Genomic DNA, 13,673 nt, shown 5'->3' on the forward strand with positions numbered 1-13,673 from the left:
GTCTGTGTGACAAAACAAACTTTAATAATTTTAAGTTATTTATAGTTTCATCAGAATAATGACGTCATTTTTGGAGTTTGTCTCCTCAGGACACGTCTGACCTTTGACCTTCCTTCTCAGAGACTCAGTGTCTCACACGGTGTGGAGTTCACTGTCTGTCTGTAAATCTGAACGCAGGAAGGAAGAGGCTCATTACAGCTGTTTGTAAATGACTCCTGTTTACTTCAGTGTTTCCTGAATCATCAGAGACGTGACGAACGTGTGGACATGAAGACCTCATGAAGACTAAAGACAGACTCAACACGTCTCACCTGCTGCTCACACACTGTTATGAGTTCGAGGCCCAGAGGGTGATGGAGAGCACCAGCAGCACCACCTGGAAACCATCTCTGCTGCAGCCGAGGACACACTGACAGACACACTGAGGTTCAGGGTGGTGTCTGACGCTGTCTCACCTCTGGACTGAATAAAGACTCAACAACACAGTTCATCAGACTTTAAACTTTACAGACACTGTTTGTTTGGATGCAGCTGGAGCCGTGTGCACAATGATTAACTACAGAGAACCTTCACTGTCCACAACACGTCAGCTGACTCGCAGTGTTCCCAGAGAGCAGGTGAAAGGACTTCCTGTCCTGACGCTGCCTGTTATGACTCAGTAATCCATCAGATGTTAATCTGAGAGCTGCTGCCTCTAATCTGAGCTGTGAGGCACAAACTCAGACGCTTCAGTCCTGAAATCATTCTGCTGTTGGCTCCGTCACCTCAGGGATCACATCTGAGATGGACGTCAGGAAAGAACCATCTTCATGACTGCTTCCTTCACATCCTTTCATCTCAGATCTGAGTCTCATCTCAGACGGAGAACAGCTGACTGAATGTTTAAACGTGGTCGCTCCGTCAGCTTAACCAGGTTTCTGTCTGATTGCAGCTCAGCTGCTTTTAATCCCGTCAGAGGAGGACCGGATCGTCCGCTCTGTTTTATTGGCCTCTATTTTTAACCCCACAGTCCCTGATAAAGTTCACCTGTGGTGTGTCGGCCACGGTGACGCCTCAGGTAGATACAGACGCACTGAAACTGTGAATGCCTCATTGGACCCTCCCACAGAGGGCAGAGCTTTGGGTTCAACATGAGCCCTTTTCACACAGAGGCGGCGTTACAGCCGTTATGATGTATTTTTACACAGAACCAGACGACGCGTGACATGTCAACAGCATCAGCCTCTAGTGTGACATATAACACACGTGTCAGCAGCTCTTTATAAACAATAATGATGATGTCACATGTCAATAACACAGGTCAGGAAACAGCAGAAAGCAACATGGAGGTCAGTGAACATGTTACGGTGGTTAATTCTTTGTTACACCTTATTGTTTATTACTCCGCCCTATTGTCACAGTAAAACATGAACGTGTGGACATAAAGAACTGATGAAGACTTCAGACTCAACACGTCTCCGTCTCACCTGCTGCTCCAACACGTTATGAGTTTAAACTTCATTTTCTAACAAACTGAAATGACATCACAGTTTTTGGTACAGACTTTATTTGTCACAGTATTGAACCATGAACGTCTCAGAAGGAGCTCAAACTCAAACTGCCTCTGACCATCTTCAGGTTTATATCCGATGTGGATCTGTTTCTGGCTTCAGGACCTGGATCCAGACTTGTGTCTCAGCCTACATGGGGAAGACCAGGAAGCCGCTGAAGGTGCTGAGCCTGCTCTGATCGAAGATGCTCTGCGTGGCCCAGAGGGTGATGGAGAGTCGGTCTCCCTCCTCAAGGACCAGGGTCATACCGTTGGAGCCGCTGCCGTGGGTGCCCCTGGTGTCGTAGATGGCGAACATGTTAACGTCATTCTTCAGCAGCGCTGCATTCAGGGACCCTGAGTTTCCAACACAGCCAGTGAAGCGGATGTAGTAGAGTCCCTTGACGGGGGCTGTGAAGATTCCTGCACACAAAAATTCAGAGTCAGATTCAGAGTCCCAACAAAACTGAGGACACTCACCTGAACAGGTGAGACGTACCTGTGTCTGGGTCGTATGCATTTCCAATGTTTGTCGTCACTTTCTTAAACAGCAGCGTTGAGTCGGTGTCAAAAGGCCCGTGATGCGTCCAGTTCTCAGAGGTGATGAGTGAGGCCGAGAACGCCACCTGAGCCTTACCTGCAGGAACACACAGGTTTATAATACAGACAGGAAACTGAAACACGTGCTAACACATGCTAACTCACATTAGCCCATGCTAACCCATAGTTAATGCCTGCTAACCCATACTAACCTATGCTAACTCATGTTAGCACATACTAACTCACGCCAACCTACACTAAACCCTGCTAACATATGCTAACCCCTGCTAACTCATGGCAACCTACACTAACCTCTGCTAACATATGCTAACCCATGCTAACACACACTAACCTGTGCTTACATATGCTAACCCATACTAACCCCTAACTCACGCCAACCTACACTAATCCCTTGCTAACACATGCTAACCCATGCTAACACATGCTAACTCCTGCTGACTCACGCCAACTTATACTAAACCCTGCTAACACATGAGCAGGTTTATTCTCTGTATGGTGGCCCTGTATGGACATCTTAACGTGTCAAAGTCAACGCACGGCTGCGGTGTGTGACTCATCAAAATACCTACATGCAGTTTTGAAGGTTAGTCTGAACACTGGCAGGTTAATGTTTGATGACATCATCTAATGTGCGTTACAGCTGAATTAAAACAAAGCCCTCACAATGTAAACAACATCCAGTTTTTCCTTCACTTGTCCATCCCTTCCTTCCTTCTTTCTTCCTTCCTTCGTTCCTCCCTCCTTCCCTCTTTTGTAACCTAGCTCAGATGCTGAGGAGAAACGTGTTGAAGTCAACATTTACATGTTATTTAAGAAGTGTAGTAAAAGTTAAAGTTGACTGAAGAATAAAAACTCCAGTAAAGTACAGATACTCCCAAAAATACTCGAGTACTGTAAACGAAGGTCGTGTGGACGGAGTTATTGTTATAGTTTAATTAAAGAGAGGAACAACAGAATGACCTCAGAGAGGTTAACTGGATGTTGTGGGTCTGGTTGAGCGACGCTGCCGGCGCACTGACCTCTGTCTTCACTCTCCTTCTCCAGTTTGTCCACTCGGGCCATCAGCTGCTGCACCAGCACCCTCAGGTCTTCTTCTGTGGTTTTCTCAGGATTTGAAATCAGACCTCCTCCTGCCTCTTCTTCAGGTCCGTCTGTGGTAGTCTGAGCTCCGACCATGCCACACACCAGCAGACACCAGCAGCACCACCTGGAAACCATCTCTGCTGCAGCCGAGGACACACTGACAGACACACTGAGGTTCAGGGTGGTGTCTGACGCTGTCTCACCTCTGGACTGAATAAAGACTCAACAACACAGTTCATCAGACTTTAAACTTTACAGACACTGTTTGTTTGGATGCAGCTGGAGCCGTGTGCACAATGATTAACTACAGAGAACCTTCACTGTCCACAACACGTCAGCTGACTCGCAGTGTTCCCAGAGAGCAGGTGAAAGGACTTCCTGTCCTGACGCTGCCTGTTATGACTCAGTAATCCATCAGATGTTAATCTGAGAGCTGCTGCCTCTAATCTGAGCTGTGAGGCACAAACTCAGACGCTTCAGTCCTGAAATCATTCTGCTGTTGGCTCCGTCACCTCAGGGATCACATCTGAGATGGACGTCAGGAAAGAACCATCTTCATGACTGCTTCCTTCACATCCTTTCATCTCAGATCTGAGTCTCATCTCAGACGGAGAACAGCTGACTGAATGTTTAAACGTGGTCGCTCCGTCAGCTTAACCAGGTTTCTGTCTGATTGCAGCTCAGCTGCTTTTAATCCCGTCAGAGGAGGACCGGATCGTCCGCTCTGTTTTATTGGCCTCTATTTTTAACCCCACAGTCCCTGATAAAGTTCACCTGTGGTGTGTCGGCCACGGTGACGCCTCAGGTAGATACAGACGCACTGAAACTGTGAACACTAGGGTGACCATATTTTGATTTCCAAAAAAGAGGACACTCGGCCGGCCACGACGTAGCCTACTTAAATGATACTCGCAGTTTACTCTAAGACGCCTTATCATTTTAATATATTTAAAATTTATACGTATGGATAGAAAATTCAGTTATATTACAAAATAATATCTCTCAAAGACAGAAATTCAGATAGGCCCCAATAGATAGGGGACACATACACACACTAGAGTGTGGCGATCCGAGCCCGATGGGTCCCAACAGTAGGCCTACCCGACGGGTCGGCCGGGTTCAGTCAAAAGTGTATAAATTGTATTCGGGCTCGGGTCGGATTCGGTCAGCTTTCAGTGAAAATGTAGTGTAAAAATAAATAAAATCCTATTGTCTGTCCTGTTTATTGCTTGGGCACTGTTATTTACGTGACAACACCTGAACATAACACACACACACATTGGCTGTTTATTTCTACTTCTCCCCTCTCTGGAAGTCTCGGACCTCCCGCCGCCCGTCTCAAACACGGAGGTCTCCCTCTCCGCAGCTGAGCACCCACGGCGCACGCCCGGCCTGTTAAATAGCCTGTAACCACTGTGTGACACAAACTCAGTGCTTTGGTCGTTAAATAATGTCGGGCTCGGTTCGGGTTCGGACAGAAATATGCGGCCCGTGCCGCACTCTAACACACACACACACACACACACACACACACACACACAAGGAAAACCGGACATTATCATCAATTTATAAACACCCCCCCGGACAGGACGTGAAAGTGGTCATGTTCAGGTCATGTCCATGCTAACACATGCTAACAGATGCTAGCTGCAGGCAGGTGGAGCCCTGAAGGAGAACACAGGTTTGACTCAGAGACACAGTGAGGCTGACAGAAGAGCCACAGACGTCAGGTGACAAACAGAAATTCACTTGGTTTATTAAGAGCTTGAGAAAGGCTGGAGTTCAACTGAACATCAGTGAGAAAAGATTCAGAGCAACAAAACCACCTGACGACGCCTCAGAGCACACAGCTGACCAGGTGATGACATCATTTAAAGGTCAAACGTTTCTGTCCAGCAGGACCTCCTGAGTCCAGCGCCTTGTTCAGGTCCACAATTTCACATCTCTGAAGAAGTGACGGCGTGATGCTCATCTACAGACCAACTGACGTCCAGGTGCGTCAGGTGAAACATGGACAGCAGCAGAAACTCAGCTCAGTTTGGTTTTAAACTGGTTTCAGTCTGTGTGAAACTGGATGAGGGCCGTCTGAACTGGTTTTGTTCAGGTCTGGTTCTGGACGTGTGTTGTGGTCCTGCGTAAAAGCCCTGAACGTCCAGAATGCATCTGCAGTGAAAAACAACTTGACACAGTCATAAGGCAACAGATGAGCTGGAAGCGTGACGTCCTGTTTTCAAACCTTCGCTGAGTTCTCATCCCACCTCCTCATATACTGCCGTCATGTCAGTGAACTCTGCGTCAGGCTCCGAGGCAGAAAGGCACCTGTCACAGTGCTGACACGCCCGGCAGCCAATCAACAGATGACGTTTTTGTCTAAACCTTAACCGAACCACCTGCTTTAGTTACATGAGGAAATAAACAAGGTGTTTTACCGGCGCTGAGGTTTATTTGACCCGGTGCGTGTAACAGGCATTAACAGACATGGCGTCCCTGAACATCACCACCAGACGCTGGAGGACACCTGACGCATCACATGACCACAGAGCGGTATGTGAGGAGTTGGTATGAGACTGAGCTGTTTGCTCTGACCTGAATCTGTCGGTGAACTCGTTGTGTTTGGATTCTTTTCACAGAGATACATAAATCAGAATGAAGCTGAACTAAAAGTCAGGTGGGAGTGTTCTCTCCTCTCATTGGTTGGATGAGTCTGGGGAGGCGTGACAGCAAACAGGATGAAGAAGCTCCAAAAATCAACAAGGCAACATACTTTGTTTTTAGTCTAAGTCAGACTTGATCGGTTCTCCGGTTTGCTGCCATATTTCAGTCCTCCACGTCCCAGCATGCAAAGCGCACTGCAGGCGGCGTTCAGCTCGAACCTGCAGAGTTCTCCGTGTAGTTTAGGTCAACTAAGATCAGATCACCATTATAAAAAAAACTGTTCCTGGATTATACTGAGACCACTTCCTGTGAAGGGTCCACAGCTGAGTCTGACCGCTGCGTTCAAAACTACTCGTTCCATCGACTCGCAGGGAGCGCCACAGGCTGGATCAGAATCAGCTCCGCCCAGTCGACACGTCGGCTCCACTCAGCCGAGTGTCTCTAGTGTTTACTGTTCAACTTTCCACAATCTGAAGTTTAAATATTCACTTTGAAACAGGGACAGTCTCACTGTGCCGTCCGTCCCCCAGCATGCATCACTGTGAAGAACTCGTGTGCACCGTTACAGTAAAGGCACCAATCACAGAGCATGTTGGACAGCGTGTCATCGTGACAGTTAAGCCGAACAAAAACTGAAGGAGACGAGAGGACAGTCTGAATCAGCGTGTCTCAAACTCATCGAACAAACAGCAAGCAGAACCGTTTTCCACCGAACGTGCTCTCTGACTACAGCACGAGGAACTCGGCGTGACGTTAGTATTCTGGACATCGAAGCTAGAAAACGTTGAGTCAAAGCTTGAGGCTCCGCCGCACTCTGACCCTCCGACAGCTCACTCCAAAACAACTCGCCGTCTTCTCAGGTACAACTTGTGTCTCTGATCACAGACACGCCGCCGCTCTACACACCCGTGACGGCCCCTGTCCACCAAAGAGTTTTTTCTTGAGACCAGTGTATCTTTAAATTCTCTGTGATGGGAGCGCCACGTGTTTACGGTGTGCTACAAACGCCAGCAGTGTGACGAGGCGCTGAACACTGTCCGTTTGTTTTGAGCACTGAGAGCTGACAAATGTTCAACTCTGGGTAAAAACGCAGCGCTTGTCACCGTCACTTTTACCCAGCTGTCCAATCACAGCGGAGGAGCGACGACGACCACGAAGACAAACCGTCACATCTGACGTGCTGAACGACAGTGGAGGAGAAATCTGCTCATATTAGGGATGCACCAGGTTTATCAGCTGAAGATAGGACGTCTTTATAATTATGCATTTCTCCAATTATTAAAATTGCAGCTGATAAAACGAAGCCAGACTGTTTTCACTGACTTAACACAGGCAGCATCTACACAGCGACACAGTGGGCGGAGCTACATGTACCTTAAAATTTGGTTTTTGAGTCGCCAATAAACACAGAGAAGAACAACTGCGTCACGCTGTCTGGAGGGTGAAACATGTCACAGCGAGGACGTCTGTCACAGCTCCAGAGGAAGACAACGCTGCGCCGACGGTTACACGCTTCTTGGTAAAATAAAAAAAACGTCAAATTATCGGTTGAAAACATCCGCACGGGTGCATCCCTGGTTTACTGTGTTAATGTTTCCTGCCATGAACGTTCACAGAGCGGCGTCTCCATCCTCTCATCCAGAGCGAGGATTCTACCTTCTGCCGACACGTTTACTTCCTGTGAATATTCCCAGGACTCCCACACTGTCATGGACAACATTTCAAAACTTTTCCAGGACTTTAAGGACCCTTGATAAAGATCTTTGTTTTCGTGCTCTGCATTTTCAAACATCAGATTCAAACTCTGTTCAAACATGATTTCAGCGAGCTGGCGTACAGGAAGAGAGCGACGGACCCTGGGAGAGAATGAACACAGTGAACGAAATGATGTCGCACACTGACACGTGTTGGAGCTACGTTACGTCGACAGCTACAGAAAATAAGCTCGCCGTTATGTCACATCTCTATAATCTGACAGCTTCATTACAAACAACAAAATTCCAGGACTTTTTCAAAACTTTCACTGATTTTGACTAATTTCAGACCTGGAAAATGTGATTGTGATATTTCATGACTTTTCCAGGTTTTCCATGACCGTGGGAACCCTGTATTCTGATTCATAGTAACCAGACGCAACCAAAGTGTCTCAGCTGCAGAGACACCTCCAAAGCGCTCCGGCGCCCCCAGCTGTTTCCTGAGGAGCGCCCGGCGTATTCGGCTGATAAAAAACCCTTCGGTGGACATGAGGCCTGATGGTACAGTATTAAAAGTAGCTGTAATATATTTTTACATGATTGTTTCCTGAGGAGGCGTCAAGTTTGGATTCTTTTGGAGTTTGCTGCCGATCTGAGCAGCGTTCACACTGTGAGCAACGCCGTCATGAACCAAACATGGTGGGAGTTCTGTCATCGACCTGCGGAGACGAGTTCAGAAACACCAACAAAAAGAAATCATTAAAGTCTCAAAGTGTCTTAAATCCAGAGTTCATCTGACTCGTCCATCTGTGTCTTCACTTTGGTACATTCTCGTGCCGACACTTCCTGTTGACTCGACATTAACTGTTTGGTCACTGGTTCTGACTCCTTTGATGAAGGAGTGAAGTTTGATTTCTTTGGGTTTTTAGACAGCTCAAAGAATCTCTTCAGACTCTGTGACGCATCATCCTGAACATAAGACCTCAGCTCTGTTATAAATATGGATAATCATAAACATGTGGTCAGCTCTGTAGCTGCTCATCTGAGAGTCAACAGCTTCTGAACTTGATCCTGACTGTTTCAACAACACAAGCTGATTCTGACTTTTATCATAAAATCCTGATTGTCACACTGTGATCAACGTTAACGAGTTAAGAAGCTGCTGCACAGTCGCCATCAGCGTCAGAACATCATCAGCCACGCTACTCGCAGTGTGAACGCCCCGTAAAGTTATGCATATACTTTAAAAGTGCAGATTAAAAGTTTTTTTGGTGTTCAAGTGCATACATTTGTTCTCACATTTATGGCTTTTCTTAGTAACAAACTATGGTATAAATGCAGAGGACGTTCTGGAGGGTTCTATAGTCTCTTGGTGTGTTTGGAGTTATAATGGCTCCTCATGTCTTTACGGAGGCGGAACTTCTCTCCGCAGACGCCGCAGATGTACAGGTGGACGTCCATGTGTTTCTCCAGCTGTTCTCCGCCGGGAAAGATCTGGAAACACACCTGGCAGATGGTTTCCCCAGCCGACAGGTGGGAGATCATGTGTCGGACGTGGTCGTGTTTGAGGAAGGTTCCCTGGTCGCAGACGGGGCACACGTAGCGTGCCATGCCTTTGTGCATGTCGGTGTGCAGCCTGAGCTGGCGCTCCCGCAGGAACTGCTTCCCGCAGGTCTGACAGGTGAACTGCTTCTCCTTGGTGTGGACGGTGTAGTGCTCCCGCAGGTGGCAGCGCTGATAGAAGCCTTTGCCGCAGATGCTGCAGAAGTGTTTGCGGCGGTGATCCGGTTCCCCGCCCTCCTCCAGCAGCACCGGGCGGAACAGCTCCTGGTCGTGGCAGGACAGGGCGTGCTCCAGTGCCAGGCTCTCATTCTGGAACAGCAGACCGCAGTGAGGGCAGGCCAGGTCGCCCGCCTCCAGCAGGCCCTCCTCCATCCCCTGCTGCTCCTCCAGCAGGGACACTTCGTCCTCCTCCGATTCACCACCTTGAGATTCGCCACAGCGCTCTGCGTGCTCCTGGAGCTGGCGGCCTTTGATCAGCACCTGTCCACACCTCCCACAGGCACATATATGACCCATGTGGTTGGACAGGTAGTGGGACGACTTGTCCTCCTCCGTTAACAGAGCGCCACACAGTTCACAGGGGGTGCAGTCGGCATCCTGCTTCTCGTCTTTGACCTTACGAAGCTTTGCCGGGATTCGTGAATCGTCACTGCTGGACATGTGACCTTCAAAAGGCTCGCTACTGTTTTCCAAACCTGAGACGCCAGGCTCCGGTTCACGTTCTGATCCAGTTGTCTCCGTCTGCGAGCTTTTCCGTGTGGTGTCACTGAAACGTGCTCTACAGTCTCTACTGACGTGCTCACCGACACGGACCACCTCTATCTCAGGGAACATGCTTTCTTCTGGCTCTGTCTTGATGGAGACACTCCTGGTCGACCCGGGCTCGCCGTCTGTCCCAGCTGCCACCGACCTAATGGTGAGGTCAGAGTCGGCCTTGGCTTCGGCCCAGTCCTCCTCGCCTTTACAGACGACCCTGTGCTCCTCGATGCTCTCGGAGGTGGAGCTCTCAGCTTTACTGGACTCGTTGTCAGCTTCGATGGTCCCTCTGGGCTGATGGAAGGCCTTTCGGTTGGTGCAGGTCAGGATGTGTTCGATTAGAAGTTTCTCACAGCTGAAGACGAAGCCGCAGTCATCACAGGTGTAGGTGCGGCCGAACCGAGGACGGTCTTTGAGAGCCGAACTCCTGCCGCTGGGCCTCTTTCTCAAGTCACATGGCTGATCAGCAACACCGTCCACCACTGGCGGCACCACTATGAGAGGCGTGGCGACCACCTCCTCTGCCATCACCGGTCTGCTGACGGTCGCTGTAACAGCGGGGCGCCCGGCGCTGCTGTTGACAGCTTTTGGTAAATGCTCCACATCAGGCACAGCAGGTCTCTGCTGCTCGTACATGCGGACTCCAAACATCATTTTCCCGCCGGCAGGGCCGGTGGAGGAACTGGAGGAGGAGGAGGCTGAGGATGATGGCGTGAGGTTGGAGCTCCTGATGTCTCTGAGATCCTCCAGCGAGTCAGGGATGTAGTACATCTGCAGGTACGCCATGGAGGCCTTGAGCTCCTCAAACTCGTAGCTCCCCACCACGATGCGTCCAAGGTACATGAGCTGTAGGATGAGGTCGAAGCACTCGGCGCTGATCTGCATGTTGCTGAGGTCCAGACGCCCTGCTCCCTGCTGGTCCCGGATGAACATCATCCTGAAATAGGAGCTGCAGGCCGCCAAGACGGCCTTGTGCGCCCTGAAGTAGATGTCACCGATGGCGATGAGGCAGTCGCACAAGAAGCCCCACTCCCGCTGGTTGTTGAGCTGCTGGAGGACATGATCGCTGTGGCTCGGCCTCGCCATCGCCCTGCAGACATCAGAGGAAGACATGAAGAGAGAAATTAAACGGCTGCATTCTTTCTGCTGTGAGGTTTCTCTGTGGTCAACTTTTATGGCGTTGCAGAGTATTTCATAACGCTGGGCTGGTTGTGCTCAGCGAGGCCGGCCCAGCTCGCAGTCCTGCTATGACTCATCAAGATCAGACCTGAATAATTAAGAGATCTGACTTCAGTCGTTCAGAGGCTCCTCTGAGCAGCAGGAGCGTCTCAGACTGGATCATTCATCTGAGCAGAAAATCAACCTGACTGAACTTTGTTGTGTCTCATAAAGGGTTCTGTGCTCACAGAGGAGGCTGCGTGGATCTTTGATTTTTAGTCTTAACATAAAGTCAGTGAGTGTGAAAGTGTCTGAGCTGAGTTGTGTGTGATGAAGGGAAAAGATGAATGACAGAGTGTGTTTGGTGTGTGACATCCTGTAAGAATACAAACCACACACACTGTGTGAAGACTATCAGCTGTCACTGCTGCTGCTGCAGACTCTTCATCTCACTGACACTGATTCAGCCCACTGTGGTGGACTCAGACTCAGACTCAGACTCAGTGGATCAGGTGTCGGCCATGACAGTCTGTTCATCACTGTCAGTGTAACGTTCTGTTTCCATCACAGGGAAACACTTTTACACACACAGCCTTTCAGTTTGAATTATGACATTCAGCTCAGACTTGTTTTATTATCTGACAGGAGCTTCATGTAACCAGCAGCGTTGGAGTGTAACTAAGTACATCTACTCAAATACAAATTCAAGGTACTTGTACTTTACTTGAGTATTTCCATGTCCTGCTCCTCCTCCTCTATCTCACAGGTTAGGTGTGTCAGTGTTGGATGTTTGTGCCTAACTGTAGGACGAATGTGTCGCTAAATAAACTCAGCTGTAAAAGTCGTCGTCACAAACATCAACAATAAACCTCTGACATCATCAACACTTCACCTGCACTCTGCTGATCACACACTGTCACGTCAGCACGTTCTGAACGCAGAACTTTCACTGTAGTATTTTCACAGTGTGGCGCGAGAACTGTTACTGTTACTGTAGGATCTTTTACAGTAAGATTACAATTAGATTACAGTTACACTGAGGTTACAGCTTTATATAGTTAGGTTAGTGTTAGATTACAGCTGGTTAACAGGTAACATCTTTTTACACTTACATTGTAGTTATAGTTACAGTTAGGTTGTAGTTACAGCAAGGTTACAGTTATAGTTACAGTTAGATTACAGTTACAGTTGCAGTTGGGCTCTACATTAATATCTGGTGTAAAGTTTGAACCCAAACAGAGCTGGGAGTCTCACCCAGGTCACAGCAGACAGTTTAACAGCAGTAACTATGAACAGAGCCCACAGAGTGTGTGGGTCAGGTGGACGCTGACGGTGTGTGATGGAGCTCTTTCTGCCTGGTGTAAAATAAGAGCCGTGCTGTCAGTGAGTCAGTTTACTGTAACTGAGCTGCAGCGGCTCGGCTCACCGTCCGCCCCCGCGGGACCACCGCGGCTCTGCGGGGGGACTTTCACCGACAGACCCGCCTCTCCAGCCCCGACACAGAGCCGTGAGAGGCCGTGAGTGTGAACACCGTGAAGAACATACCGTGTTACAGCAGAGAGAAGGGAGAGGCCGGCTGCTCTCAGGAGCTAAAATGGAGATTACAGCGGTTAGCTGCGTCGAGCTAACGGCAGCTAGCACCGAACAGACCGGAAGTTACCGCGGGTACAGCTCCAAAATAAAAAGGATAAATCTCGATGAGGACTTAAACGGACCAAAAGACGGCAGTGCAGACTGTCTGAATGGACACACGGTAAATTATATGTAACTTACGACAGTGAACACGGTCTGTGTGGTCATTCAAAGCTTCTCTACACGGGTTAAACAGTTGATTTGATTTGTACGTGTTTTATTTTGAAAGCACAGACCGGATGTTGTAGTTGTAAATGCATGGTAGTGACGGTGCTGTGTGATATCTCTCCCGCAAACAGTCCCGCCACCCCCGCACTGCCACCCGCACTCAGCTAGCACCGAGAGCAGCAGGCCGCGGGGATTTCTCTTTAGTTTTCCAAGCCAGGCGGCTCTGCGGGCCGGGCAGAGACCCGTCGACTCACCGTGGGTACCGGAGGCCGGCAGAGAGGCTGCTGCTGTCGGCGGCGGGTGTGTGGATGTCCCCCGGGGGTCCGGACGGTTCCTCTCCGGAGGATTGTTGCGCTGAGGCGGACTGTTGAGACGAAGGAGAAGCCTCTTCTCCTCCTCCTCCTGCAGGATGAAAGAACTTCCGCACAGACTGCCGCTCCGTCAACACCGACACACAAAATAAAAGACTTCCGCCCAAACTGCTGACCTTCAAAATAAAACAAACGCAGACCAGTATCCCAAAGTGATTTAAAGTCCGAGTGAAACAAAGTCTGGGTCATGGGTAACCTGATTCAAACAGGATGTTGTGTAACATGTAAATAAAATCATCATGTAATGAGCTGTCAATCCAACTGAATCCAGTCCAAATAAATGTAATATTCAAACTGATGAATATAAATCTACACTCAGTCTGCAGCAGGTTGTAATAAAGTTGAGACAGCAGCAACAACAGAGTGAGAAACACCTGTGTGTGACCTTCCACAGGTAAACAGGTGAACAGGTAGCAGAGTGAAAGCAGCGCCCTCTAAAGGCTCAGTTGTTCAGGACGGACACTTTGATACAAACTGTGAGGACAAACAGTCCAAGAGTTTCAG

General features: G+C 49.0%; 2 protein-coding genes across 3 annotated transcripts; both read right to left on the minus strand.

Moving 5' to 3' along the window:
* Positions 1-1,529: 1,529 nt before the first annotated feature.
* On the minus strand, positions 1,530-3,523 carry LOC117270320 (cerebellin-1-like). Its single transcript, XM_033647845.2, has 3 exons — positions 3,109-3,523; positions 2,028-2,165; positions 1,530-1,951 (listed from the first exon to the last, which is right to left on the minus strand). Exons 1-3 carry the CDS (start codon positions 3,305-3,307, stop codon positions 1,680-1,682), a joined length of 609 nt encoding a protein of 202 aa, XP_033503736.1. The 5' UTR covers positions 3,308-3,523; the 3' UTR covers positions 1,530-1,679.
* Positions 3,524-4,903: 1,380 nt separating this feature from the next.
* Positions 4,904-13,217, minus strand: zbtb1 (zinc finger and BTB domain containing 1). 2 transcript variants are annotated; one of them, XM_033648846.2, is made up of 2 exons: positions 13,053-13,217; positions 4,904-10,930 (listed from the first exon to the last, which is right to left on the minus strand). In XM_033648846.2, exon 2 carries the CDS (start codon positions 10,924-10,926, stop codon positions 8,881-8,883), a length of 2,046 nt encoding a protein of 681 aa, XP_033504737.1. In that variant the 5' UTR covers positions 10,927-10,930; positions 13,053-13,217; the 3' UTR covers positions 4,904-8,880. The 2 variants fall into 2 exon arrangements, with proteins under 2 accessions (XP_033504737.1, XP_078029725.1); XM_078173599.1 differs by lacking the exon at positions 13,053-13,217 and adding an exon at positions 12,544-12,623.
* Positions 13,218-13,673: the final 456 nt, after the last annotated feature.

The sequence above is a fragment of the Epinephelus lanceolatus genome, chromosome 13 (assembly GCF_041903045.1).
Source record: "Epinephelus lanceolatus isolate andai-2023 chromosome 13, ASM4190304v1, whole genome shotgun sequence".
Taxonomy (NCBI): Eukaryota; Metazoa; Chordata; class Actinopteri; order Perciformes; family Serranidae; genus Epinephelus; species Epinephelus lanceolatus.